This window comes from Fringilla coelebs (assembly GCF_963513975.1).
Source record: "Fringilla coelebs genome assembly, chromosome: 14".
Lineage (NCBI taxonomy): Eukaryota > Metazoa > Chordata > Aves > Passeriformes > Fringillidae > Fringilla > Fringilla coelebs.
The window spans coordinates 1,141,518-1,168,634 of record NC_140040.1 but is presented as its reverse complement, the minus strand read 5'-3'; the positions used below and the strand labels follow the sequence as shown (position 1 = coordinate 1,168,634).

General features: G+C 49.9%; 1 protein-coding gene across 1 annotated transcript; it reads left to right on the top strand.

Moving 5' to 3' along the window:
* Positions 1–83: 83 nt before the first annotated feature.
* SPG7 (SPG7 matrix AAA peptidase subunit, paraplegin) lies at positions 84–26,398 on the top strand. Its single transcript, XM_084215179.1, has 17 exons — positions 84–368; positions 975–1,068; positions 1,552–1,641; positions 5,136–5,386; positions 5,967–6,106; positions 7,889–7,991; positions 9,482–9,607; positions 9,895–10,057; positions 10,726–10,899; positions 14,879–15,003; positions 16,189–16,291; positions 17,256–17,366; positions 21,060–21,175; positions 22,469–22,625; positions 23,204–23,367; positions 24,082–24,159; positions 25,724–26,398. Exons 1-17 carry the CDS (start codon positions 252–254, stop codon positions 25,931–25,933), a joined length of 2,322 nt encoding a protein of 773 aa, XP_084071305.1. The 5' UTR covers positions 84–251; the 3' UTR covers positions 25,934–26,398.
* The last annotated feature ends 719 nt before the right edge of the window (positions 26,399–27,117 follow it).

The window sequence follows — 27,117 nt, the reverse complement described above, 5'->3', positions numbered from 1 at the left end:
CCGCCCCCCCGCCCCGTTACCGCGGGAACGGCGCGACCCTTCCCGGCAGCCCCCGCGCGCCGCCGCCGCCATCTTGAGGCCTGGCAGCGCGGCGCGCGCCCCCGCTTCCAAGATGGCCGCCCGGCCCTCATCGGGCGCTTCCGGCCGTGCGGAGGCCGCGGTTCTGGTAACGGCGGAGCCGCCGCGGCCCGGCCCGGGCTCGTCCTGCCGCCGCGGCCTCTGAGGCCTCCGAGGAGCCGGGAGCGGCGGACATGGCGCTGCTGTTGCGGATGGGGCTTCTCCGCGGCCGCTGCGCCTTCTGGCGGCCGCCCGCCGCCGCCTGGGCCCGGCCCCGCGGCTGTGCCCTCGGCGGGGTTCGCGGCCTGCAGGTAACGGGGCGGTGGCGGGGCCTCACCGAGCACCGGGGAAGAAGAACGGGGGAGAGCGGTGTTCGGGCTGTTCGGGAGGGACCTGTGGTTGTGCCGTCCCGAAGGTCCGTCGTGTCAGCGCTGTTGAGCGCTGACTTGGCAAACACCGTGGAAATAATGGAATGATTTGTGTGGGACGGGATTTTATTCTTACCCCCTACCATGGGCAGGGACACCTTCCACTATCCCAGGTTGCTCCAAGCCCTATCCATCCTAGCCTTGGACACTTCCAGGGATCCAGGGGCTTTACATTCTAAGAACTGCTTTCCAACATGCCTTTAGAACAAGAAAACAGTCAGAGAGAGGAAAAAGATGAACTATTAAGTGTTTTGAGCATGGGTTGTTTGTTTCTACTTGTGCTTTCTTTGCTCCGGGTTATAAACATTTCCCAAGTCAGGTGGGAAGTGCCCGACCAGGAATCCCATCCAGGGCTCCCAGCTGCTGTCCTGACACTCACCCACAGCGTCTCCCTGCTCAGGAATCCGATCCTCAGGGAGGCACACAAGGCTTCAGCAGCCACCTTACTGTTCCAATAGTTGTCTTGTTTTTCCTTCGCTCCTTCCTCAGAGCCTCCTGGCACCAGCACTCTCCCTACCACGTCAAGGTCTCCTGACAAAACAACTCATAATCCGGGATCCAGTCAGACTTTGGAATCTCCTGGGTGAGTCCCGATGAGCAGGAAGGGAAAAGGTCTGATTGCATAAGAGAATTGACCTTTCCTCGCCTTCCCCCTGCATTCCTGAAGGTGTAGCAAATGTGTTCTGTTCCTGGATGTGGGAGTTGGGGGCGTTTGCAGGGATCCAGGGTTGTGTTTGGTGCCAGGAATGAACAGTGGCACCTTCCCATGAGGAGCTCAGGGGATTAAAGAAGTAGTGGAGTTATTAAGACTTCGTGTTTGTAGCCTTTTTTGGCTGTTATTGGAGTATCCCCCAGCATTCCTGAGAAACCTGATTTAATGCTATTAGCTGTATTTCCTTGAACGAGCATTTCCAATCCCAAGTGTGAGGCTGCTCCTAACTGCCCACACCAGTGTTAGCGATGGCTGTGCCTTGGGAATTGTGTCCATGGTTCAGTACTAAAGAAATTCCTCCTAATTATTTCCCTTGTGGCATCAAAACAATCTGTGACCTCTGCTTGCCTGCAGGCAGCACCTCCTGGTTTGCTACATCCAGCTCTCGGGGGAGTAGCCAGAAGAATGGAGGATTCAAGAAGAAATCTCCCCAGGAGGAGGATGGTATGTGTGTGCCAAAAATTCCGGGGTTTACTGAAACACAGGGAGGAAGATCCTCCTTCCTGCTTCCCTGTGCCTGCACCTTCCCCCTGTACAAGCCTGGGGCTAAGAGCAAGTTGGAAGGAGTATTTTGGCTTGGGTGATAGACTGGAAGATGATAGAAATCCTGGAGTGGTTTGGGTTGGGAGGACCTTAAAGCCCATCCAGTGCCACCCCTGCCATGGCAGGGTCACCTTCCACTGCCCAGGCTGCTCCAAGCCCTGTCCAACCTGGCCTTGGACACTGCCAGGGATCCAAGGGCAGCCCCAGCTTCTCTGGCAGCTGTGCCAGGGCCTCTCCACCCTCACAGGAAGGAATTTCCCCTAATATCTAATCAGGGGATGAAAGATCATGAAAGTGACTCTTTGTGGGCCACTTTGCCTCCTGTGCAAATCTCCCCACTGCTGTTTGCCGCGGCATTGCCCCTTTATGAAGGGGGACAGTAATGTTACCTGGGTTTTTTTTGGGAGGTTTTGTTGTACAGCATTTTGACTTAATAAATTTGTATTAACTAAACCCAGTCATTTAAGCTGGTTTTGGTTTTACTTGCTTATATTTCACTTACCTTCAATATGGAGATACCCCTACTTCTAGTGAATCACAGAACTTTGATGTAAATTCCTTAAAGAGCCCTCAGCTGTGTTACTAATTTTTCTTGGTTTTTCTTTTTTAAATCAATCTTTCTAGATACTGTTTTTTTCCATGTCTTTCTCTCCTAAGCCCCAGGCATGTAAAGAATTTTCTGAAAATTAGTTTTAACCTGTCAGTCACAGAGTGTCTTGGGTTGGAGGGACCCATAAAATCATCCAGCCCCCTGCTATGCCTCCAGAACTTTGTACTGCAAGTTGGGAGGCGCTGAATGTCATTACAGGCTGTAATATAATTTTATAATTTATTTTCTAAACCTTTACCTAGGTACCATCAAATGCTGTGAGCACTTGGCTTTTGCTTTGTTGTGCTTAATAATTGAATCCTTTTGGATTTTTTGCTTTTGAAGTCAGAGGTCAGCTGCTGCTGACAGCCTGGCTGGTGTCACTGCAGTGTCCTTAGAGCAATGGTTTTTCCTTGATGATAACTGGGATGAAGTGTTCAGTGGGGGGTGAGTGCAGGTATCAGAGTCCTGGGAAGGAAGCCAGAGTGTGGAATTGGTGTGCGAGGCCAGGGGATGACTGAGCAGACACCTGGAAGTGCTGTAGCTGTTCAAATCAGTAACCAGCAACACAGTGTGCTCCGTGGCCTCTCCTCCTGTGATTAATGGACAGCCTGGCTTTGGGAGGGGAGTGCTGCCCCGTGTCTCCAGGGGAACACTTGTCTCTGCTGTAATTATTACAGAGAACTCTTCAAACTGTCACCGCAGCCCTTGCAAAGATTTTAATCAGAGAGTTCACATTTGGGGTTAATGGCAAATCATTGCTTGGTGGAGACTCAGAAGCTGGAAGTATTCCCACAGCTGCTGCTTGCAAGTGTCACATCAGTCCCTGGGACTGGTTTCCTGAGTGCTGTGGGGTGGCTTGTGGTGCAGTGTGGATCTTGTGCTGTACAGACAGTCACGCTCCACCGCAGCTGAGAAATAGATGGGGTTTGTACTTGATTAAATGCAGACTAGAGGAAAGCTTGCTGTTGCCTTGCAACTTTCTAGAAATGGGGTTCTCTCCTGAAATTATTCAGCTGCAGGTTAAAGGTCTTAGAAAGACCTAATTCCTGGAAATGGGAGAATTTGTGTCAGGATGGGCAGCTTTGGCCTGGGTGATGTTTTTGTGATCACACCCCTGACTGTGTGTGTTTAGAGCAAGTTATGGGCCTCCACTTGATCTGAAATGGAATATAGGGAAGTGTTCTAGCAGGAGCTGACTCTGATACCTCCAAGGAACTTGCACAACCAAAGATGGACTTTTCCTGTCAGGATTCACTTTCCTTAAGTAGTTTCTTTTCTCTGTAAAATCTTTTTATTTAGAACCTGCTTTCTAGGATGTTGTGCAGACTTAAGTCTTCTATCATATATTTTAATTTTTCCTAATAAGACTCTAGTGGATGTCATCCTGCAGCCTTGGGATGAATTCCTGAGTGCTAACAAAGCTGGATGCAGCAGATAACACTTGGTGAGGGGATGGCAGGAGAGAACAAAGCGAATGGGCTGGACACGGAGCCTGAGCTTGTCACAGCCCCCTGAAATGATGACTTCTCTGCCAAGCTGCATTGTTTCTATTTAGGAACAAGCCTTTCCTGTTCAGTGTGGAGCAGGGCTGGGAAGCAGTGAAAAATGAGGCTGTGCCTCTGAAGGACAGAGGACTTTTTTTAGCAGTGCCTGGGTCATATGTTTGTCCCTGGGTTTTGTTGCAGCATGTGTAGGGCCTAATTGGTGGCTGGTGATAAATGCTGGTGTCAGGACATTTGTTATGAATTTGCAAATAAATCAAATCTGGGCTGCAGCACTGGTGCATTAGAGCCCAGTGGCACAGAATGAATTTATTTCTGGGTGTGGAAGGGTATTTATGTGTGCCATGGTGCTATTGCTGTTAAATTGTATATCAAGAGCAAGTGCTAAATTATATGTTGGGAACACTCACATGTGACTGGAAAGAGGAGGAGATATTTGTTGTCATTTGCACAACTCGAACACTGGCCAGCAGCTGACATTGAACTGTGCTGCGACAGCCCCCTTTTATAGCCCACAGAATTGTAAATGTGCCTGTGCAGTGCAAAAAAAAATAAGTGTTGTGAGACTGGAAAAAATATTTGATGGCAAATAGTTGAAGTATAACATCCCTTTTCCATGTGTCATTGCTTCAGTGTGACTGTAGTACAATAAAACTGTGGGAAAGCACAGCCAGCATAGGAATCCCTCTTGGATACAGATCCTTTAGGTGGGCAAGTTATCAAACCCTCTGAAACATGAGGTGAGTTGTATGGGAGAAAATCCAGGGAATTTGGTTTAGGCAGATGGATTTGCAGTGTATTTGTGTTCTGTGCTATCTCCCATTCTCTGCAAATGCAGGTATTTACTGAGGTAGTGGAGGCATTGCTGGAGTTGTGGTGCAGGTGCCAGGAGATCAGGGCTCACCTGGAAACAATATTGTGCTGTGGGATTTACCAGAGACACTGGGATTACTCCTAATATTTTCCACTGTGGAGCCATGTTGTATATAAAGTGAGTTGTAGTCATTCTGCAGTTTGGTTTTTAGCAACAAGGGTCCTGTGGCTTTATTTGACCTCTGTCCCAATGGGGCCAGGCAAGGGAGTGTCTCATTTTAGCCTAGAGTGATACTTGGTAGGATTTTAGTGGGTTTGGTGCACTAGGAGCATGGGAGCCCAGTCCTTCAGGGGAAACCAAACATGCAGAACAAAATCCCTTCAAAAGTACCATTGTGTTAATCTTTGCCATTTAATTATCCCTTTGGGTCAGAAAACTCCACAATTACACACTAATCCTTTTTCCTCTGGTATCTTTTTTTCTAAAGAGGAGGAGAAACGCAGGAGGAGGGAAAACCAGATGCACCTGGAACGTTTGCGGGCGCTGCTGATCCTCACCTTCGTGGTGCTGATGCTTCGCTTCATGATCAGCGAGAACAGGGAGGGGACCAACATCTCCTGGAACTACTTTGTGAATGAGATGCTGGCCAAGGGGGAGGTGCAGAGGATCGAGGTGGTGCCTGAGAGTGACATCGTGGAGATTTATCTGCACCCGGGTGGAACTCCACATGGACAAGTTGTGAGTGACTCCCTACAGCTGTGAATAAGCTTAGATAATACTGCTGAAGGTGACTGAATTAGTAGTCAGTGAAACTCCAGCTGGTAAACTTGCTTTAGTTCTTTTCTTTTCTTGTATTCAAAGTTCAGGGGGCTTCAAGCAACTGGAAACTAAGACCTCCAGTTTGAATTGTAAAAATAATTAATAATGGCCTGGGGGGGGGGGGAATCTAATGTATCTCTAAAAAGCTGGAGAAACTCAGTTTTCTTCTACCAGCTCAGTCTGATATGGGAGAAGGTATCCAGGAGATTGTAAACTCTTATGACTGGATTTCATTTCAGAAGTTTTCTGCTGTTTGGGTTTCAGTCATGAGTGTTTTGTCAAACTCCATCAGCCTTTTTTCCTAAGACCAGAGGGTTCCTAAATTCACTCAGAGCCCTGGTGTCGGTCATCTGCTCCCAAATTCATTGATGCAGAATCAAAGGGTGTAGCATGAGGCTAATTTTTACCTGACCTGTCTATGCTGTGCCCCTCTGCTCCTTGCAGATATTGATATGTAATAAATAACATTTCCATGCTGCTGTGGCTTGCCTGTCCCCAGAACGTGACCCTGCTGTACACCATGCGCGTGGCAAACATCGACAAATTCGAAGAGAAGCTCAGAGCTGTGGAGGATGAGCTGAATATTGATGAGAAAGACAGAATCCCCATTTCCTACAAACACCCTGGCTTTTATGGAAAGTATGATATAAATTTGTTCTTACCATTGCTGCTGTATTGGTGACAGCATCCTTTGCTTGGAAAAAAGTGACTTTTGGCTAAACGTTATCTAAATGCAGAACAGAAAAGTGAGCTTGGATTTGGAGCGTTGAATGAATGTTTCTGAAAGATAAGGTGCTTTAGATGTACATTAATGTTTGAAAAGTGAGGGTCTTAAGAATTCTGTAATTGCAACATGCAACAGGCCAAAATGTTTCAGGTCAGGGTCACTGAGTTCTTGCTCAGCTGAGCACTTTTTGTTCTCATAATCAACTATGCAAGTGCAGAGTGTGATAGAAATCTTGGCAACAAATGATGTTACAGCCTGGGCTGTGGAGAAGGCTGGGGATGCACTAAGCCTTCCTTCCTCGTTATAATGCTTTGATTTTCCCACTGGAGATGGCCAGTGTGTGTAATTCCTCCTCCCAGACACCTTGCAAAAATGTGAAGTTTGTGTCTGGATGGATACCTGGGCTGGATTTAGTCCTCCAATAAACATTTGGATGTTTTTAATATGTAGAATATACAAAAACAAGCTTTTTTAACTAATCATGCAGTATGAGACCTTCAGTTCAAATTCAGAACTTGCCAATTTTTTCAGACTTATGTGTAACAGGGAGAGAGGACTGAACAGACAATCAGCCCCCAACACAAGCTGTTTCCCCTGCTCCTCAAAAGAGATTTTAAACCATTTTTTAAGAGCTGTGATGGGCTGTTAAGTCTCTCAGAAGACCTGATGAATGTCTGGAGGATTTGGTCTCAGTCCGGAGCTGGAGCCTGGGAGGTGCAGAGCCTTTGCAGGGCTCAGCTCGCCCCGCTCTGTGGGCGCTCGGGGTGTTTCAGAATTAATCCTGTTTGCAGAGCAGACAAACTGAAGGTGACTTTCAGGTTTCATTGTTGCTGTTGCATCTCTCACTGAGCAGAAACAAATGCAGCTGGTCCCTTGCTTCAGTAAATCATCCCTCTGTGAGAGGTGGAACACACATTCCTGGTGTAAAGCGCAAAAGTGTGCAAGGCCGGATGGTTCCTCAGGCATGTGGAGCAGAACAGGGGCCCACCAATCTCAGCCTGTCATCTGGCATAGGATCATTTTTCCTGCTGTTGGGGACATCCTTTGTTTAGAGCTCACAGGGTATTTGTCCTCAACATGTTTGTCCTGTAACTGTGTTAGACCTGGGGTGTCATGGCAGCTCCCCATCTCCCTTCTAATGCAATGGGTGTTCCAGAGGATTCAGAAAAATGACAATGTTGGTACTGGAGCACTTTTTTTTCTGGCATAAAGGACCCCTGAGAAATTTGACTAAGTAGGATCAAGCAGTCTCTTAATGGGAGACCCACACTGTGATTTCTGTCAGGATTAGGAGGGTTGGAATCCCTATTGTTACCAGACACTGTCCTCTGCAGTGAGCTCCCTTTGGAGGCACTGCCAGCCCCAGTGGATTCTGCTCTGCGTGTGATCTGAGTGCCTGGAAGTCCTGCTTGTTTTAGAAGCAGAAATGCCTCTGAAGTGGATGGTGAGGTCGAATTTCTTCCACAGCTGTAGGCAATGTTTGCCAGTGTCCTCTGCTTAACTTCTTAGGTTATGTAATGGTTGGGGTTAGGGGTTTTATATATCTCTATAAAAACCTGTGAAAGTTCCATGTTCTTAATCACGTCTGCTCATTTGCACTGTACCCTCAATGTCCTTTAAAAGTAGTCATGTCTGGTAATATTGACCAGGTGAAGCTGAATGCTTCAGTTTGTTCTTGTCTTTGTCCTTTTCAGTGATGTCCTTTCCCTGATAGTGACACTGGTGGCTGTGTCCATGCTGTGGAGCATCTTCCGCCTCTTCAGGGTGGCGAGCAGGGCCGGAGGCTTCAATGCCTTTGTGAGTAGCCTGGGTTTTGAGCATGTTTTGCAGCCTGTAGGGAGTCTTGGCTTTTGCTGGGTTATTTCCTCCCCTTTTCCCAGCAAAGTCAGTGCAGGATGAGGATGAACGGGTGCCAAGGAGTCTCCAGCCTTGCCACACCTTGTCTCCTGTGCTGATCATCTCCCTGGCTGGTACCTTAACTGGCCTTAGCTGAGGTCCCTTCCCTTCCCAATGGCAGGAAGGGCTGAGCTCAGGGAATTTCAGTCCAGTTTGCTGTTTTCAAAGCTTGCTAATGAGCTGCAGCTGCAGATGGTGTTTTTCACTGGGCCCTGCCAACATGCCTCCCATACAGCCAGAAGTAGGAATTGCTGCTTTCTGCAAAATGAGTTCTCAATTTATAAAATATGTTCAGATTCTGGAGTTCATTATGTGTTGGCCTGTTCTGCTCCTGCCGCATGCCTCGCTTGCAACACCAGGCAAACCTCCTCCTCCTCCCCTCTCCCACCCTGGCCTGGATCAGCTGATGAAGCTGTAGGAATCAGCCCGGGGTGCTCTGTCCCTGACCGCAGGGATTGGGGATGAAAACACAGTGAATTCAGTCCCTTGTTGGATTTCCCACTCAGTCTCCTCCGCAGTTCTCTTTTGGCTTTGAGATTCTCTTTGAACAAAAGGATGCAGCTGCTCGGAGAAAAGGAATATTTTAAAGAAGTGTTGAGTAATGAGGCCTTGAGGACTAGATTGTGTCCTTGCTTAAGTGGGGACAGCCAGGCCCTGAGTTTAACTCTTCCTTTGGATGTTTCTGAGGCCTCAGAAGCCATAAATTTTCTTCTGAAAGAAAAAAACCTCCTGAGTAGCTGCTTTGAGTAGAACATACTGAGCAGTTATGAGTGGGATGTTTAACTGAATTCTTGTTTTGACTCTCGTTGTGGCTTCACATGCATCAGGAGATGGAAACGTGGTGGCTGTTCAGTTTAAGAACCTGTAGTTTTGGCCTGGGGTGTTTCCAGCAGAAACCAGCAGCAACATCAAAGACTGTGCAAAGTGTCTGTGCTTTCACAAGTATGGCAATTATTTACCATTGACAGTTATTTGCCATCAACACATATTCCTTGGAACTGTGACTATCCCATGTGTATTAAGGATCAGAGCATTTAGAAATCAGGGAGGAGATCCCAAATCAGGTTTTGGACATCTGCATGTTTTTAATAATCATTCCTGCCTGGTCTACATGGAGTTTGAAGTGGATTGTTTTGGGACTATTACTGCAAGTTTATTCTGTCTCTTCCCAGCATGTGGATAAATAAAGATTGAGTCAACCATCCATCTGGGAACTTTCTCCAGAGCAAAAATCCATTAAACACCAGTGCTTTGGTGGGGACTTTAGTGGTGTTTGGTGGGGACATCTGGGCTGTCTCCCTGGGCTGGGCTGGCTCCCAAAATGTAGCAAACAGCCTTTCCAGATTGTTGCCTTGTTCAAAGTTGTTTGGTCCTTGTTCTGCCTTCCCCAGAACCAGCTGAAGATGGCTCGTTTCACCATTGTGGATGGGAAATCTGGAAAAGGGATTGGCTTCAAGGATGTAGCAGGAATGCATGAGGCAAAAATGGAAGTCAAGGAATTTGTGGACTATTTAAAGGTATGTAATAGTAGAACAAAACAAATGTTCGCTGCCCTCCTTCTGGGATAGAGGAGTGACCTGGGGTGGGGGTGCTCTACTCTTCATCCTTCATGGTTCTGGGCAGCCTCTGTTGAAACAAGCTCTGTGTCTCCAGTTCCACAGTGGGAATGCAGATGGAGCTGCTCCTGTTGACAGCTCAGAGTTGCCCAGGCTGAGAACATTTTGGGGAAGCTCTGGGAAGCCCCACTGTGGTGCAGGTGCTTGGTGTGAGCTGTGGCTCTGACCGAGCTGTGTTGTCCTTGCAGAATCCTGATCGCTACCTCCAGCTTGGGGCCAAAGTGCCCAAGGGTGCCTTGTTGCTGGGCCCACCAGGCTGTGGGAAGACTTTGCTGGCCAAGGCTGTGGCTACAGAGGCCCAGGTGCCGTTTTTGGCCATGGCAGGCTCCGAGTTCGTGGAGGTGATTGGAGGTGAGGTGCTCCGAGGAACGGGGGGAGCTCTCTTTGTTGTGGAGTTGGAGGGAGCTGGCTGAGCTTCCTGCGAAGGACAAGGCTTGGCATGGGGAGGATGAGCTGGATACTGAAGATACAAAAGGTTTTCAGTGATGCAGTTCCTTTATTATGTAGTATCTGAAGTGCATTTCTGGTTGCTGCTTTCTGATAGAGTGCAGCTGTGGTCCTTCACCTGCAAGCATCCTCTCTGGCTTCCCTGTACCTATTATTAAAGCCCTTGACTGAGGCTTCCTTCCTTGTATGGAAATGCAGATGGGGAAAGTAGAGCCTCTCTGTGCCTTGGGATTTCCATCCTTCTCCTTTTCTTCCTTCCTCACAGATCTCTTGAGACCCGATGAGGGTCAGTATGCAGGAAAATGTTGACTATTTCTGCTCTGAGCTGTGGGAGGAGCAGGAGGCCATGTTAGGAGCTGGGAGCAAAGCTCCTCTTGCAGCAGCTGCAGGAGTTCCTGCAGGTTTAGGAGCCCAGTTAAACCCAGCCCCAGGACGCACTGAGCCTAAGAACTAAACACGAGTTCTGGGAGGGTTTGTCTGGTGTCAGGTGCCTCACTGAGAGCCAGTAGTGCTGCTCTCCAGCTTTGCTAACAGCTTTAGCTAGCAGGTTCACAGTTTTTGCCTCCCTGCAGGCCTGGGAGCCGCTCGTGTGCGGAGCCTGTTCCGGGAGGCGCAGGCTCGCGCTCCCTGCATCGTCTACATCGACGAGATCGACGCCGTGGGCAAGAAGCGCTCCACCAACGTGTCTGGCTTTGCCAACGCCGAGGAGGAGCAGACCTTAAACCAGCTGCTGGTGGAAATGGATGGTCAGTGTTTCTTCCTGCCCTTATCTCCTCAGAGGTCTAGCTGTTGCCTGTTCATCTTTGTCCTGCTTGAACTTGCCTGGCCTCTGTAGTGTTGTCTTGCTGAAGTCTGAACCAGTCTGAGCCCATGTACCCCATCACTAGTCCCTAAATCTAGTGAACTTTAACCCCCTGGAATTTGAGTCCAGCTGGCCATTACTTGTTGTTGGATACTTGTTGTATCCGGTCTGAGACAGGTAGTGGTTTAAAGCCTGTCAGAGTTTAGAGCTCAGCTGTCCTAAAGGGACAGAAGTGAAGTAATATATTAATCCTCCTGCCCACTGCCTTATGTTTGTGTTGTCTGCCTTGACCACAGGATCTCTGAGATAAGGGAGCTAAGCTTTGCAAACAAGTCCTGGTTTGTGACCACACTTGGGTTTGGTTTCTGGCTGTTATGCACCTGGAATTGGCCCTTTGCTCAGGCACCTTCGCACAAAGAATGCTCCTTTGGCAGTCCTTAGTCCTGTTTCTGTCCAAGCCTGCAGCACTGACCCAACTTGCAATATTTCTGTTACTAAATCTTACTATTGCAGGGTGAGGAATAACCAACTACCTGCCCATGAGGAAGAGTTTGTTTCAGTTTTCCCTTCACTGTAACTGTGATTCATAGCTTGACTGTCATGTTATCTCATCACAGTCTTCATATGAAAAGCCAGAAGCCACCATGCACCAAAAACTTCCCCAGACCCAGGTTCTAACTGCTGGCTCTGTACTGAGTGTTTCCAGTGAAGTAGATGATGCTGAGAGGAAAGGCCAGCGCTAACACAGCCCAGCAGTCCTGGCTTGGATGGGTCCTTTTCTCCCCTAACACTTCTAGGGTGAGCTGGCCTCTGAATTAAATGGAATGCCTGCATGTCTGTTCAGGAATATATAGTCAGTACATTCCACATCTCTATCCTAAAATTGAAAATGTCTGATTTCCATCAGTCTGTAAAAATTAGGTGTGGTTTCCAGAGTGTTTTCCTGGTGAGTCTCAATGCAGAAATAAGGATTCAGCTCAACTGGAAAGTGAGTTTAGAAGGTAAATATTATCCTCAGTGTGTACTTTATAGTCCCTTGTTTGCAATGTGCTGCCTGGTTTATTTTTAAATCTATATTATCTCATTCTTTATTCGTGTCTCACACAGATCATGTACAGAGTCCTTCATTTTGCTCAGTGCTTTATCAAACACACACTAAAAAAACCAGTCCAAGGAGTTGAGAGTGTCAAACAGGAGACAGCTGGCAAGGATGTCAGCCTGGTGCTGGGAACATGGGATCAGCAGGGATCCTGGCACGTGTCCCTGGAGTGTTACCTAACGGAGTGTGTCACCTAAAACAACACTGATGTGCCACGTGCAGCACAGCAAAACAGTTCCCAGGTTCATGGAGAATGACCTGTTTAGGAGGGGAACAGTTCTGCCCCCGGAGTGTTGAGTGTTTGTAAGGAAGCCTTGAGATGAAGGTTGAGAGCTCTGGTTGAGCTTAAACTGAGGGCTGAAGGCAAGACAATACCATAGACCCGAGATGGGTGTTAGTTGGAGGAAAAAAAACACAAAAGCAGATCAGTGAGTCATCACTGATTGTTGGATTTCTGTGGTTGAATGAGATTTCTTGGAGGGAAGGGAGAGCAGGGAAAGGAGGATCAGAGCTCTGCAGGCTGCAGGGGGCTGAGCGCACCATGAGCTGCACGGCGTGAGTGCAGGCTGGGGCTCAGTCGCATTGGTGTGAACATTTTGGAGAAATCAGAGGCTGTTCCCTGAGCAGCCTCGGGTTCCTTCCCTCTGACAGCTTGCTGTGAGTTGGGGAAGCTCCTGCCGTGGTGGGAGAAGGGGAGGGGCCGAGGGAGCCTCTCCACAAAAGCTGTTTGTGAGTGCAGGGAGTGACGCACAAGCCCGGCTGTGTCGGAGCAGGTGCCTGCTTTGAATAGTGAATCTTCCCTCTCAAACCGCAGACAAGCGGAAGAGGAATGTGACCCAAATCTCTCCTCTGTTCTGGATCCTTTGAGAGGAGCTTTGGCAGTCCTGGGCTAAACTGGGGGTTTGTGAATGGAAATGCACCGTGGCTTTTGGTAGCAGCTCTTCACCTGGAGCCCTCAGACAAGTCCTGAGCTGCGCCATGTGCAGCCCTGAGGCTTCCTTCAGGAAGGGGCCCCATTTCAGTGCCACTGTTCCCCAGGAGATGGCCAAAGGCTTTTGGAGGGTGACACAGGGTAATCCTGCAGGTGAGATGCCCACCAAGCAGTGTGTTGCTCAGAGGAGCAGGGCACTTGCAGCTCAAGTAGACCCTCTGGAGCGGTTCATTTGTGACCCTTGCAGGAACTCTTTTTTTTCAGGCTGCATTTTCAGAGCTGTCTCTCCTTTGTTGATGTGATGAGGTGTTGTTTTTGTAGCCTGTTCCTTTGGCTGATCTTTGCCTGTAACATGCCAGGTGGTGTTGCATTAAGCAAGTGGGGCAGAAGCTGATGTGAGGAGGATGCTCTCAGTGCTTCTGGTTTTTTATTTGTTCTAATAGTCAGACCTATTTTAAGAGAGTCTTCCCAGCTGCAAGGCAGATAATGCTCTGTGCCATCTAATCCTGCCATTCCTGGAGTGCCTGCCAGTCCCTGCTTGTTTATCCCACTCCAGAGTGCAGTGTGATACACGCCTGAAGGATGCTCGGCTTCATCCTCTCCGGCAGCTTATTTAGGCAGGAGCCTGCAGAGAGGGAGCACCAGGTCTGCTGCAGCACAGGCTGGCACAGCCAGTCCCCTGCCTCACCTGGAACCTTGATCTGTGCTGAGCTCTCGCACGCTGACACATTTGGCAGCTCTTCTGCTGGAGCTGAGAGCTGAAACTGGCCCAGCTTACGTGCACGGAGCCGCCTCTCCACAGCGTGGGACTTGGCAGAGGGAAGCACATGGGACTGTGGTGTCCTTTCCCTGGGAAGGCTGCTGTGTGCCAGGGCTGGGGAATGTGCTGGAAGCAGGTGACTCATGCCCAGGGGCCTGCAGGCACCTGGGGGATTGTAAATAACCGTGTGGGGCAGTGATTCAATGGGAGCTCTGGCTCCCCACCCAGACAGCACAAAGTCCTGCTCCTCTCTGCCTTCCTGCAGCTGCCAGTGCCCTGCCTTCCCTCCCCTAGGAAATCCTGTCTGTCTTTGATGCCTCCATTGAGGCTGCTCTCAGGCAGCCTGTAAATCCCAGTGCTCCCTTCACCTTAAAGACCTGGAGACAGAACCTGCTCTGACTGGCTTGGCCAAATTCTGTGCTGATAATCAGTGCAAAGCTCTTGGGTTGTGTTTTGTGTCTGGTGTGGGTTCTGCAGGGCTCGTCTCTGCAGGGCCCTGCACAGTGCCTGTAAGAGGTGAGGAGGCAAAGAATAACTCATGCTGTGATGTGGCCCTTGTTGGGTGGCAAAGCTGTCCTCTCTCTGCCCCAACCTGAGCAGCTCAGAGGAGAGCCTGTCCCTCCCCTGGTGGCCTGTCTGTGACTGAAGGCTGAAATAAATAAAAACTGAAAGGGCTTTCCGTGGGAATTTGTGGAAAAGGCTGTTTCAGTTAGGAAATGCTGCTTGTACAATCTAGAGCTAAAGGCTCAGGAATTGACTTATCCTGGGGGTGAGAAGGCATCTGTGAAGTCATCAAAACAGAGATTCTGTTCTGGGTTCTAGTTGGAGCAATTTCCAAGTGTGGCAGTAGGAAGGAGAAAAAGAAGTCTTAAGCCAAGACTTATTAAGTAAATTAAAAGGGGATTTCAGAGTATCCATGATAACCAGGGACTGGCCTGGGTCACCTGGAAGGTTCCTTCCTGGCTTTGCTCCAAGCTGCAGGGGACACTCAGCCTCAGCTGCCCCAAAGGGTGCTGTGCACACCCTCTGGCTTTGTGTAAAGCTGTGTTCTCCATCCCCTGCCTCCAGCCCTCTGTGCCTGCAGTGCAGTGTGAGGTGGGGCAAACCTCCACCCCTGGTCCTGTTTTTGGCAGGAATGGGGACCACGGATCACGTCATAGTGCTGGCGTCCACCAACCGCGCCGACGTCCTGGACAACGCCCTGATGAGACCTGGCAGGCTGGACAGGCACATCTTTATTGATCTCCCAACACTGCAGGTATGTTCCACCAGCTGCCTTGTCCTTCCTGTGACTGAGATGTCCCAGCCCCTACTGGTCTCACTGGGCTGGCAAGGCTGAGCTTGTAGGAGATGGATATGTGGAGCCTCTGTGCTCTGAATCAAGGATTTATGGTGCTAATGCAGTGGCCTGTTCTCTGAAGTGACAGCTCAGTGGTCTGGAGGTCTCTGCTCTGGTAGAGCCTTGGCAGTGAATACTTCTGTGAGGTTCCCTTTGCCGTGCAGATGCAGAGTTATGTTTGTTTCTTCTCTTCAGGATATTGGGAAGCACCTAATTGGCAATTGGCTGGTGTGAGAGCTTAAATTGTCATGTGCCTTGAGCACTATTTGTTCTGTAGGTTTATTGCCCTCCCTATCCTTGTAAGGCTCCTCATTTTCCTTAGGCAGCCTGTTAAGTGACTTTCTCCTTCTAAATGCTTTTTAAATCCATTTACAAGAGTCTTCCATGTCTGCTGTGTTGACATTTGTAACAGAGTTCTGGGAATAGGCTCAGCTGCAGTGAGGATCTGTGTGCTGTGCCAGCACAGGCTCTTCCTCTCCCATCTGTGCTTCACTGTCCTCCACAGAGTTTTCAGTGAAAATACCTTAAATGCCTGATAGAATCTGGCCCCGGAAGCATGAACTGTGCAGCTGCCCTGAAGGAGGAAGGGGGAAAAACCCTGGCAACTGAGCCCATTGTTTGAGTCAGGATCTCCTGGACCAGCTGAATGAGTCACTGGTGGCTGCTCGCCAGCAGCATCTCACCCCCACCTCCATCTGGGAAATGGGTGCAGGCTGAGGAGCTGCTGGATGGGCTCTGTGGTTTGTGCAGGAGTAGGTTGAGGCAGTCAGAGCTCCTTCCTGCGAGGGCTTACATGGTGAGGGAGAAGTTAAGACAGATCAGAGTGAGAGTGAGGAGGGGAGAGTGGCCCTGAGAGAGAAAGCTGTGACTCAGGGAGAGCCTCGTGCATCTTTTGAGAATTTGAGAGCTGGGTGTTTATCAGGGCTGCTGGAGCACTGGAACTCTGCAAGGAGAGCCCTGCCCTCTGCTGGCACTGTCGCTGTCCCCTCTGCTGGCACTGTCAGCGTCCCCTCTGCCGGCAGTGCCACCGTCCTGCTCCCTGCCGTGACTGCAGGGCCCCGCTGTGACCTCTGGCTGGGCTCAGGTGCTGGGTGTTCTTTGCAGGAGAGAAAGGAGATCTTTGAGCACCACCTGAAGGGCCTCAAGCTGATCCAGGACGGCAGTTTCTACTCGCAGCACCTGGCAGAGCTGACCCCAGGATTCAGTGGTATGATGTGTCCTTGGGCTGCTCCTGCTCCACTCAGGCTGGAGCTCCTGGGTGCTGGGGGTCTAACAGGGAGTTTTGGTCAAAGAAGCCTTTTTTCTCAATTTCTGTAGAAAACAGAAAAAAATACTGGGAACCTGACCAGCTCTCTGGTGAGCTTTGATGAGCAGTTATTCATGACTATTTTCAATCCTCTGAAATATGTAGGACTAGCAGGATGGGGAGGTAGGGAAAACACCCTTTTACAATGCCCAGGTGCCTAACTCCTAAGGGAAGGAACCAGTCATGCTCCTCTCAGAGCTGCTGAGGATGAGGTGCTGCACTTCAGAGGAGAGATTGTTAAATTGATTTATGTTACCAGGAAAGTGATGGAAGGAACAAGTAGGAATTATTTTGCTGATCAGAGTAGAAATTGGACAGCTCTGCCTGGCTCCTGCATCGAGCCTGCTTCCAGGGTGGGTCCCTGGGAGTTTGAAACAGTGCTGAGCAAGGGGCTCCAGAGTTCCTGTTTATGTGGAGTTCCTGGAATATCCTTTTGGGTTTCCCCTCTCCCAGGCCCCAGCACGCTGCCTCTCCATGACTGCTCTCAGCAGCCCCCCGCCACCGTCACCCACCCACACAAACTGGGAACAGATGTTCCTTCTCTGCTCTCCAAGGTCGAGCAGAGCAGCAGCCTGTGCCAGCCCACTGCCCACAGCAGCCCTGTCCCTGGGAGCCAGCCTTGGCCTCAGCCTGCTCCTGGATTGCTGGGCTCTGTGTGGTATCAGCGTTCCCTGCCAAAGCAGTTGTATTATTCAAGTCCAACATCAACACCATGGGCTGGGGTTGCTCTCTGTTCCCAAGGAACAAAGAGCACAGGCTGTTTGGCTTCCTTAGGTCCTTCTCCAGATTTGTTTGTGCCCATTCCTCCTCTGAGTTCTCTGTCCCATTCAGACCCAGTGTAATTCTTGTGAACTCGTGTCTGCAGGAGCTGACATAGCAAACATCTGCAATGAAGCTGCTCTTCACGCTGCCAGGGAGGGGCACAAATCCATTGATACCTCCAACTTTGAGTACGCCGTGGAGAGAGTCATTGCAGGTGAGAGGTGCAGCCATTCCATGGAATTATGGACTGGTTTGGGTTGGGAGGGACCTTACAGCACATCCAGTGCCACCCCTGCCACGGCAGGGACACCTCCCACTGTCCCAGGTGCTCCAAGCCCCATCCAGCCTGGCCTTGGGCACTGCCAGGGATTCAGGGGCAGCCACAGCTGCTCTGGAGAATCTGTGCAGTGCAGCAGCATTTCTTGATGTTGCCTCAGGGTCTGTTCTGCTCAGGTGAGAGGTTACATCCCAGAAAGACAGATGGGTCCAGAGTGTGCTCTGGCCTGAGGGTCTCCAATGACAGTCACAGAAAGTTCTCTGAAAAAGACCCCAAAAGGCTCCATCTTCCTGCATCTGCAGGAGTCTGAACCCATAGCTTAGGAAAAATGGCCACTGACAAAATAATAAAGAGGAAAATTCTAATCCATGTTGCTTTATCAGTTTAGAAGGTTGGGGGTTGTGGGTTGTTGTTTGTTGGGTTTTTTAACAAGAAGAGTGACAATATCACTGAATTTTTCTTGCTGCTCTGGACACCTGCTACATAAATATCAATAGGAAATAGTCTCTGCATCCTCACCAGCAAGAAATTAGAGATTTTTCTTTCTACCCTCCAAGCCCAGGCTTTGATGAATTGGCAGAATAAACTGCAAGACAGTGGAGCACTGTTCTCCCTCTGAGAACATCCTGTGGCCTTTCCCTGCTGCTTGTGCCACTGCCAGGAGAGAAACCTCTGGAGATTTCCCTGTGTATTGTAGGGAGGGGAAAAGAGTTCCCAGGACTCTAGACTTCTCTTGAGGGATTTGGATCTGGTGGGTTTTGGGCTGAACTGCCCTGGAGCCAAGCTGTGGATCTCATAATCAGACACTGAGCTGCTTCCAGGCTCCATTCCCAGCAGGAGCCTGGGCACACAGACTGGCACTCTGCCTTTTTAGTGGAACGTGTGGAACAGGATGTTTGTACTGGGTCAGTTACTTTTTGATCCTGGAATTAGGTCCTGAGTGTTTACTTTATCAGAAAATGCTCAGAGAAGTCCTCATTTTAAATAAGATGTTTGAGAAAATTCCTAACAGCTTCACCTGTTGCAGAAACACAAAACCCTTGGAGTGCTTGGGTTAAAAAGATAAATCCCAAACTGTACTCAGGAGCTCCCAAGAGTGGACAAGGGGACAACTGTAGTTGTAACACAGAAATTCTCATCAGCTGCAGCAATGATCACAGAATCCTGCACTGGTTTGGGTGGTAAGGGACTTTAAAATCTATATTCCATCCCCTGCCAAGGGCAGGGACACCTTCCACTATCCCAGGTTGCCCCAAGCTCCATCCAGCTTGGCCTTGGACATTTCCAGGGATGGAGCAGCCACAGCTGCTCTAGGCAGCCCTGCCAGGGCCTCACCATCCTCACAGGGAAGTTTTGGGTTTTTTTTCCTGATATTCCAACCAAACCTCCTCTTTTTCAGTTTGAAGCCATTCCCCCTTGTCCTGGCACCACATGCTCTTGTAAAGATGTGTTCTACTTTCCCATCTGCAGGAGCACAAGCACCAGACTTGTAGAGACTCACTTGCCTTTTCTTTCTGAGCCTTGCCTTAGTTCCCCAGACTGGGAAGATAAAGCAAAAAGCAGGGAAGGCTGGGGGGGCTGGCAGCAGAAGGGATCTCTGGGATCCATGTGGTGGGGCATTGCAGGACATGAGCTTTGGCAGTTAAAGCTGCCTGGCCTCACTCAGGCTCTGGTGTGTGTAGGAAGCCACGGAGTCTTTTTGTTGCTTAATCAGATTCTCTCATATTAGCAGGACTGGCTTTTTTTTGTAGACAGATTCTAAAAGACCCCAAACAACCCCCCCCGGCCCCTGTATTAAATGTACCCTTTCCATGTCGTAGGAATGCTTCTGGGTTTCACAATCCAGAGGGCATTTCAGTTCCTATAAAAGCTTTTCTTGAAAGAAAGAAAATATTACTGTGCTTTCCATTAGGAGCTTCTGTTTTTAATAAGAGTGGGGTGGAATCAAAAGGGAGCTCTGCAAGTCCAGAGGCCCTGTCAGCCTTAAAGCTTTGTGTTGCTGTAAGGGAGGAGCAAGAACTTCTCTCTGTGGTAGTTCCCATTGTGTTTTTAGTTTGGGAACAGAAAGCAGTCAGTCAGGTCTCCTGGGAGTGAGGGTAGAAACCTGCTGAGCACACAGAGGCTTTTAGGGCTTGGCTTTAGAAGATGGAGCCTGTTTTCTTGGTGGGGTTTGTGTAAGGCCAGCAGAGATGCACCAGAGTTGTTTCCTGGATGGCTTGTGTCGTGAATGTGATAACTACAGGTTTTCAGGGGACTTCCATGCCTGGAGATTATGTAGGAAAAGAAATAATCTTGGTAGGCACACTGTGTGCTATTGTGAAGAGCACAGTCCCTCCCTCAGTGGGCTGGCAGGGATTTTTTAAGTGTCTCTGTGTATGTATGTGTGTGTATATATATATACATATATTTATAGAGAATAGATACATCTTTCTGTGGAAATAGCCATACAGGGCCATGCGCACACACTGCTGGGGGCAGGGTAAGGCACTGGCTGATGAAAATCAAGGCACTTGCAATTAATCTGCTGTTCCATCGTGCCTGGCGGGGCACAGCAGTTTCCAGGGTCCCTGAGCAGTAATTTTACAAGATCTGCCACGCTAATTTTGTTGTTTCCTTGTTTAATAAAACCCTTGACTTCGTTTAAAAGTTCATGTTAATAGAATGTTGTTTTCCAAGACATGAAGCAAGCTTGGTGCAATATTGGTTCTGACTGGCTGCTCTCCCTTCTTCTGCCCTGGGCTCTGTGTGGGGACTCTGGCCTGCAAATCCTGGGACCTTTTTGCATCCAACATTCTGATCTGTAATTAGTGCCTGACACACTGTGTGTTCTGTACTTATTCTTCCTATGTGCTAGAAGTTTTGCTTCCTTTTTTTTTTTTTTTTTAATCCTTTTTGAACTTGCTCTGCCGAGTTGGAAAATAGATACTTCGGAAAATCACCTTCCTGGAGAAGGGGTTAAGTGTGAGTTATGGCTTCATTTGCTGGTTCTCAGGAGCCTGGGAATAAGCTCATATGGAGCATGCCATGTGTAATCAGAGACATTTCCAGGCTCTGGAGAAGGATTTCTGTATCTACTCCTGGACTTCAGCTGGTTTGAACACTCTTAATGCACAGTTTTCTCAAGTGGGACCTCGTATATATGATTCAACATCTCTCTTCTCTCTTGTTCTGCCTAAGGGACTGAAAACAGCAAAATGATGTGAGACTCTAGCTAGTCTCATTTTGGGTTTTGTTGTTTGCGATTATTTTGTGTTGCTTTCAGATTTTTTCCACACCAAAAAAAAAAAAACGTGAGCTGCCTTTTTACAGATCCAACCGTGGGAACAAGGTTCTTGAGCTGTGATCAAATCAAATGTCAAATTATTTGTCTAATGATTAGGTCTGTTGTAAGGAGAAGTGGGAAAAGTTTCTGCCATGGTTTTCAAGCAATCCCAGGCATGGATTGCTTTCCACCTCAGGGCCAGGGAGCACCTTTTCCAAACATTTTATCTAAAGGGGTTTTGCTGCCTCCCCCTCTCCAGAGTCAGCACAAACAGTTCAGCCACAGGCTGTGCCCTGGGCTGGACCATGTTATGCCCCACTGGTTGCACCTGTTGATAACTTACCAAACCCTGGTGTGTGTTCCCACAGGCACTGCCAAAAGAAGTAAGATCTTGTCGCCAGAAGAGAGGAAGGTGGTGGCGTTCCATGAATCCGGGCATGCACTGGTTGGGTGGCTGCTGGAGCACACCGAGGCTGTCATGAAGGTACCTCCCCTCCCCTGGGAGGGGAGTCCCAGGGGCTTCCCTGTCCAAGATTGCTCTGTGGTACTTGTGTGCAGCTCTGTGAGCCTGGGGCTGTGCTACTGCAGAAAAGTAAATGGCAAATACAGAATCACAGGATCATGGTCCTTGGAAAGGACCTTTGAGGCCATCGAGTCCAACAACTCAGCACTGCCCAACCCACCACTAAACTAGGAGAGGTTCAGGCTGGATATTAGGAATAAATTCTTCACTGAAAGGTTGGTTAAGCATTGAAACAGGTTCTCCAGGGAAGTGGAGTCACTGTCCCTGGAAATGTTCAAAAACAAGTGGACGTGGCACTTCACAGTGTGGTTCCGTGGGCTGGTTGGATTTGGTTGAACGTTGGGCTTGATGGTCATAGAGGACATTTTCAGCCTTAATGATTCTGTGATTTTATAAACCATGTCCCTAATTTATGCTGTAGAGAAATCCATTATTAGGCTCCATTGATGATAGTGCTGGTGCAAAGCTGATTAACAGCTATAGGAGAAGCCTTGCAATTAAAAATGACAAGCAACTGAGTCTCCTGGTGCTGCTGCTCAGTCATGCACTTCCAGGCTGCTCTGTGTGTACACACATCCAAATGTGATCCCTTTCCCAGCACGTTGCAGCCAGTGAAGCCCCTGCAGGAGTTGCTCTGATACTGATGGAGAGATGTGTTTTCCAGACTGGGAGGTTGTCTGCCCGAAGCCCTTCTCTGCAGGGAAAGGCCTCTTTGGCACCCTGGGATGTGATCTGTGCACATCTCCTCCAAAAGCAGGGACACTGGGGGGAGGTGGGGAGTGAAATGACAAGGGTGACAGCTCCTTGGCCAGTTACCAGTAGCACATTCAGACTGAATGACCCATTGTGTAAGCAGAACTGGTGTTAATTACTCTCATTTAGTGGGTGGGGAAAATGGCTGTTATTTTTCTGAAGGCTCCTGTCTTTCTGCAGGTAGTGTCAGTGATTCTGGAGCAGAATCAGTGAACTCCATGTGGTCTATACACTCCAAAATAACTCCTAAATTTCAGGATTTTTGTGACTTGCTGTTAAGGATAATTTCCTGAGCAGGAAGTGTGTTTGTGTGTGAAGACAGAGCCCTCGGTGTGGGAATGAGGACACGCTTCTGTCCTTAGCCATGTGTCTGTAGGCCAGCCTGTCCGTGGCTATGGACAAACTTCACTGGGAATGCAGAGGCCTCTTGCTGCCCTCCCTGAGCTGCTGTAGGGAGAGCTCTGCAGTTCTCTGAGCTGAGGGAGCTGCTCTGTGTTGCAGGTGTCCATTGCCCCTCGGACAAACGCGGCTCTGGGATTCGCACAGATCCTGCCCCGGGAGCAGTACCTGTTCACCAAGGAGCAGCTGCTGGAGAGGATGTGCATGGCCCTGGGGGGGAGAGTGGCTGAGGCCATCACCTTTAACAAGGTCACCACAGGTGAGGAGCCAGAGCCTGGCATGGGCAGGTGGAGGTCCAAGGGGATCTGAGCAAGGGACGGAGGTTTCCTGTGCTGGCAAGAAGAAATGTCACACCGTGTGTTTCGACACTTGCAAGCATGGAGGTCTCAGGCTGGTTGTCACTGTCTTGTCTCAGACTTGTCCCAAAGCCTAAGGCCACAGTTGCAGTTACTGATGAGGCTCTTGAGAAGACTTTCTTTGAACTTTCTTTGCTGTTTCCAACTAGTTAAATCCAAATAGGATCACAGAATAGTTTGGGTTGGAAGGGACCTTAAAGCCAATCTCATTTCACCCCTTGCCATGGGTAGAGACACCTCCCACTACACCAGGTTGCTCTGTGGGCAGTGGCAGGTCTGGACTCAGGTGAGCTGGCCACAGAAGGGTCACTGTGTCACTCCTGGGACCTGCAGGAAGGTCCCTCAGTGGGTTGAGTGTTCTCCCCCATGGGCTGCAGTGGGTCCTCTGCACTCAGCACTGGTGGGACGTGTTTGTGCAGGATGTTCTCTTCCTGCACTGAGCTGAGAGCTGGCCAGCAGTGTGTGTGTCTTTCCTGCCCAGGAGCACAGGATGACCTGAAGAAGGTGACCAAGATTGCCTATGCCATGGTGAAGCAGTATGGGATGGTGCCCAGCATCGGGCAGATCTCCTTCCCAGACCCCGAGAGTGCCCCTGGCATCGGCCGGCGCCCCTTCAGCCAGGGCCTGCTGCAAATGATGGACCACGTAAGGCCACCCTGGGCTAAGGGTTTCTTTTTGTTCTTTGCTTTCTGCACTTCTCTGAAAAATGGCAAGTGGTTTACACCTGAACAATTTGCATTTTGCTGTTGGCCAGTGAGTGAGCACTTACCTGTTCCATGTGTCAGGTCTGTGCAGTGAGGCAGCAGGAACAGGCAGAATCCCACCTGGCTGCAAGTTCAGGCCAGCAGCCTGTGCTGTGCAGGGCTGAGATGGCAAGAAACCTGTGTCTTTAAGTCACAGCTGCACAGTGTAGCTGTGTGCACTTCCTAGACCAGATCTAACCAATGGTTAGATGGTCAAACTGAGGCAGATCAGCCTGTTTTGACAGGAAATTTGGCTTCATTGCTGAAAGAACACATTGCTTTAGTTCAAAAGTCAAAAAGCTGGAAACAATAAGGCTCTATTTCAGAAGCACCATGGCTGTGCTTCCTTGGGATTTGTGCTGAGCTGCATTTTAGGCTCCTGGACAGCCTTAATCTGCATTTCCCATCAAGCTGTGCTAGGGCAAGACTTCACTGCCCCTTATCACCAGCACTCCTTGGGCCTTTTTGCAACCAGTTTATCCATAGTTTCTGTTGATAGGAACCACATTCTGCCTGGCTCAGTTTGCAGATTCCATCCCTCAGCACTCTTCTTGTTTAGCCACACATTGTGTTTGTTGCCACCTACACCCCAACTCCCTCTTCTTGTTCCTTCAAGGAAGCCAAAACCCTGGTGGCTCAGGCTTACAGGCGCACAGAAAAGCTCTTGCTGGAGAACCGGGACAAGCTGCAAACCGTGAGCTGAATTGTGTGGGGGTTTGTTGGTTGGTTTGGGTGTTTTTAACTGGTGGTTTTGCTGCTTTCTGTGCTCTGTAGCTCGGCTGTTGCAGTGTTGTCTCTCTCCTAGAAAGTCTTGTAGTGGGAGTGTTGGGAATGAGTGACTGTTTACTGTGTATCCCCCAGATTCAGAGCAGGCACGGGAGGAATGTGTGTGCCTTTCCCAGCAGTTAGTAGTCTGCCTCCTCACACCAGCTGGTGTTTGCAGGGTAGATAGAGGAGGAGGAGTGCTCTGTGGAAATGATCAAAGCTGGAATTTGTGTCCTTCACCTGCACTTCTCTGCTTGCCTCTTGGCAGTGCAATTTTCTGGAGAGCTGACAGTGCCTGTTTTTGGGAAGCCAAGCCAGTAATCAGGTGGACAGTGTCTGGCTTTGGTGCAGGATTATAGTGCCTTGGCTGATGGGGGCTGGTTCCTGCTTTCTGGTGACTCCAGGGAGTTTTCTCCTCCTTAATGACTGATACGCCAAAAAATCCTTGTTGCAGAGACAGAGCTTTGCCTCCTCCCCTTTGTGTCCTGACAGTCCTGATCTAGCCAAACACCCTGGCACATCCCCACCTGTGCCAGGAGCTCTGTGCCCAGTGCTGAGCCAAGCTTGGGTCACAGCACCCTCTGCATCTCCTTGACTTCCCTTCAGAATTCCAGTCTGTGACTTCCAAAATGACCAGGGTCAACTGAATGTTGCCTGTTTTGCAAATCCAGCAATTCTTTTCCTTAAATCCTCTTTTTAAACAAACAAACAACAACAACAACAACCCCTTCAGCTATGCAGTGTCAGGCCTCCAGTGCATGGTAAGGAGAGAGCTGGGACACGCTGCTGTCCCCCGGACAGTGCCCTGGCAGCTCTGGAGCAGGGATCCTCAGGGGTGACTCTGCAGGCTCCTCTGTCCTGCTGCTGCCATGTAACAGCAGCCAGATGTTTGCTAGAGGCTCAGCACAGAAAAACTTTAAAGTGCAGCCAAAGTATCTCCAGAGTCAGTGTTTCGGTTGCCAGGCTAGCATGTCACATCTCGTCAGCAGGATCGAGCAGTTCCACTCTGGACAGCCACCTGCTGCTCCAGAGGGGTGGTGCTGCTGCCAGAGGGCCAGAGAATTCCACTCTTCTGGAGAGGAGCTTGTGCTGACCTCCAGCCCCTGCCTGCAGGAACAGGCAGCTCTTTGTTAGCTCTGTGTGTGCAGGGAAGGCTCTGGGTCTGCCAGAGGTCTCCATGCTGCTGCTTTGGCTCTTGGGCAGGGCCACAGGTGCAGTGGCAGGAGGGACACTTCTCTCATTGTTCCTGGAGCTCTCATTGCAAATCATGGTCAAACATGCTCTTGGGAACAGTGCTGGAGCCTGGAGAATTTGGTCCCGGCTCCAGTAGCTTCAGGGTCACCCTATTTGTGGTGGCACAGCTGGGTTTGCTCCTGGGGGGCTGCAGGTGCTGGGGCCTGAGTTGAGCTGACAGCTCAGACCAGCTCAGAGAAGCAGGTCTCTGCTCTCTCTGGGGGCTCCAGCCCTCATTTTGCCTCCTTCCCCTTTTGCAGCTGTCCAATGCCCTCCTGGAGAAGGAAGTGATCAATTACGATGACATTGAAGCGCTGATCGGGCCCCCGCCCCACGGGCCCAAGAAGATGATTGCTCCTCAGAGCTGGCTGCAGGCAGAGAGGGACAAGCAGGACACCAGGGAGGAGGAAACACCTCCCCAGCCCCCAAGCCACGAGGAGGAGGAGGAACCACGCCTGAGACCAGTGTGAGCCCACTCCATGTGAAATGGGAGGCTCCAGAGGCTTCTTTTGGACACAGACCCTCTCCTCTGCCTTCTCAGCTCCAGAATCAAAGGTGCTGAGCAGGGAATTGCTGTGCTGCTGCTGCTACCCCAAGTTTAAGGGATGGGTACATGAGCTCTTTGAGCTTTATCCTGCAGGAAGGAGAACTCAGGATTTCAGAATTGATTCCTAGCAGGGTGGTGGTGATAGGAGTTGGGTAAGTCTGATCTGCTGTGGAAGTTTCTTGTACACAGGAGCAAGGAACGTATCCAGTGGGTGGAAAGTCCCATGTAAGCCAGTTCTGGCTGTGCTCTGTGCCATGGCAGGAGGGCAGGGCTGTGCCCTCAGCATGGGGACACCCCTGTGGGGCTGAGCTGGGCTGCTGCAGCTCTTGTGTAACCTTTGAACACAACACACAAACGGCCCTGGCTGGAATAAACTGCCCACAACGTGCTGCTGTGTGTGTACAATGTGTCAGGCTCCGGGGGTGTTTTGGCACACATGAAGCTCATTAGAGCTGTGGAGTGCTACAGGACAAGGGCCTCCTTCTCCCTGGTCAATAATTTATGTCCAGCTTTTACAGCAAGTTTTTCCCAAGCAGAAGTTGAGGCAAAAAGAGCTGAGCAGCGGGACATAGACAACTGTGCAGTGACTCTGAGCACACATGGGAAGATGTTCTGAACTGCTGGTTCTGAGCTGGAAAGGTGCTCTTGGAAATCCAGCAAAAGCAGGTGTGTTGTTGGGAACCCTCAGGAAAAGCTCCTTCATCCTTGTGGCTGTTGCAAAACGGGCCCTGCTGACAGGGTTGTCTGGTGTTCATCAGGGAAAGCATTAAAGTGGTTGTTGCTGCCTGGAGTGCCCTGGCTGGCTGCATTTTTAGGAAGGATTATTGTCGGGAGTTACTCCATCAGGACTGTCTGTGACCTGAAAGACCCCAGCCCGAGCCTGGGCTCTGACAGCTCCCAGCCCTGGGCCTTTGTCACAGTCCCAGGCTCCTGTCCTGGGTCAGGCTGGAGCTGGGAGCCCCCTGCTTCCCTGAGGATGTGAGGATGTTCTGTGCTGTGTCTTCTCCCCTGTCCCAGCCCAATCCCTGGGGTCTCTCAGTGCCTACAGAGTGATTTCCCTTGAGTTCAGGGACACTGCTGCCTGGATGTTTTAATTCCAAACTTGTT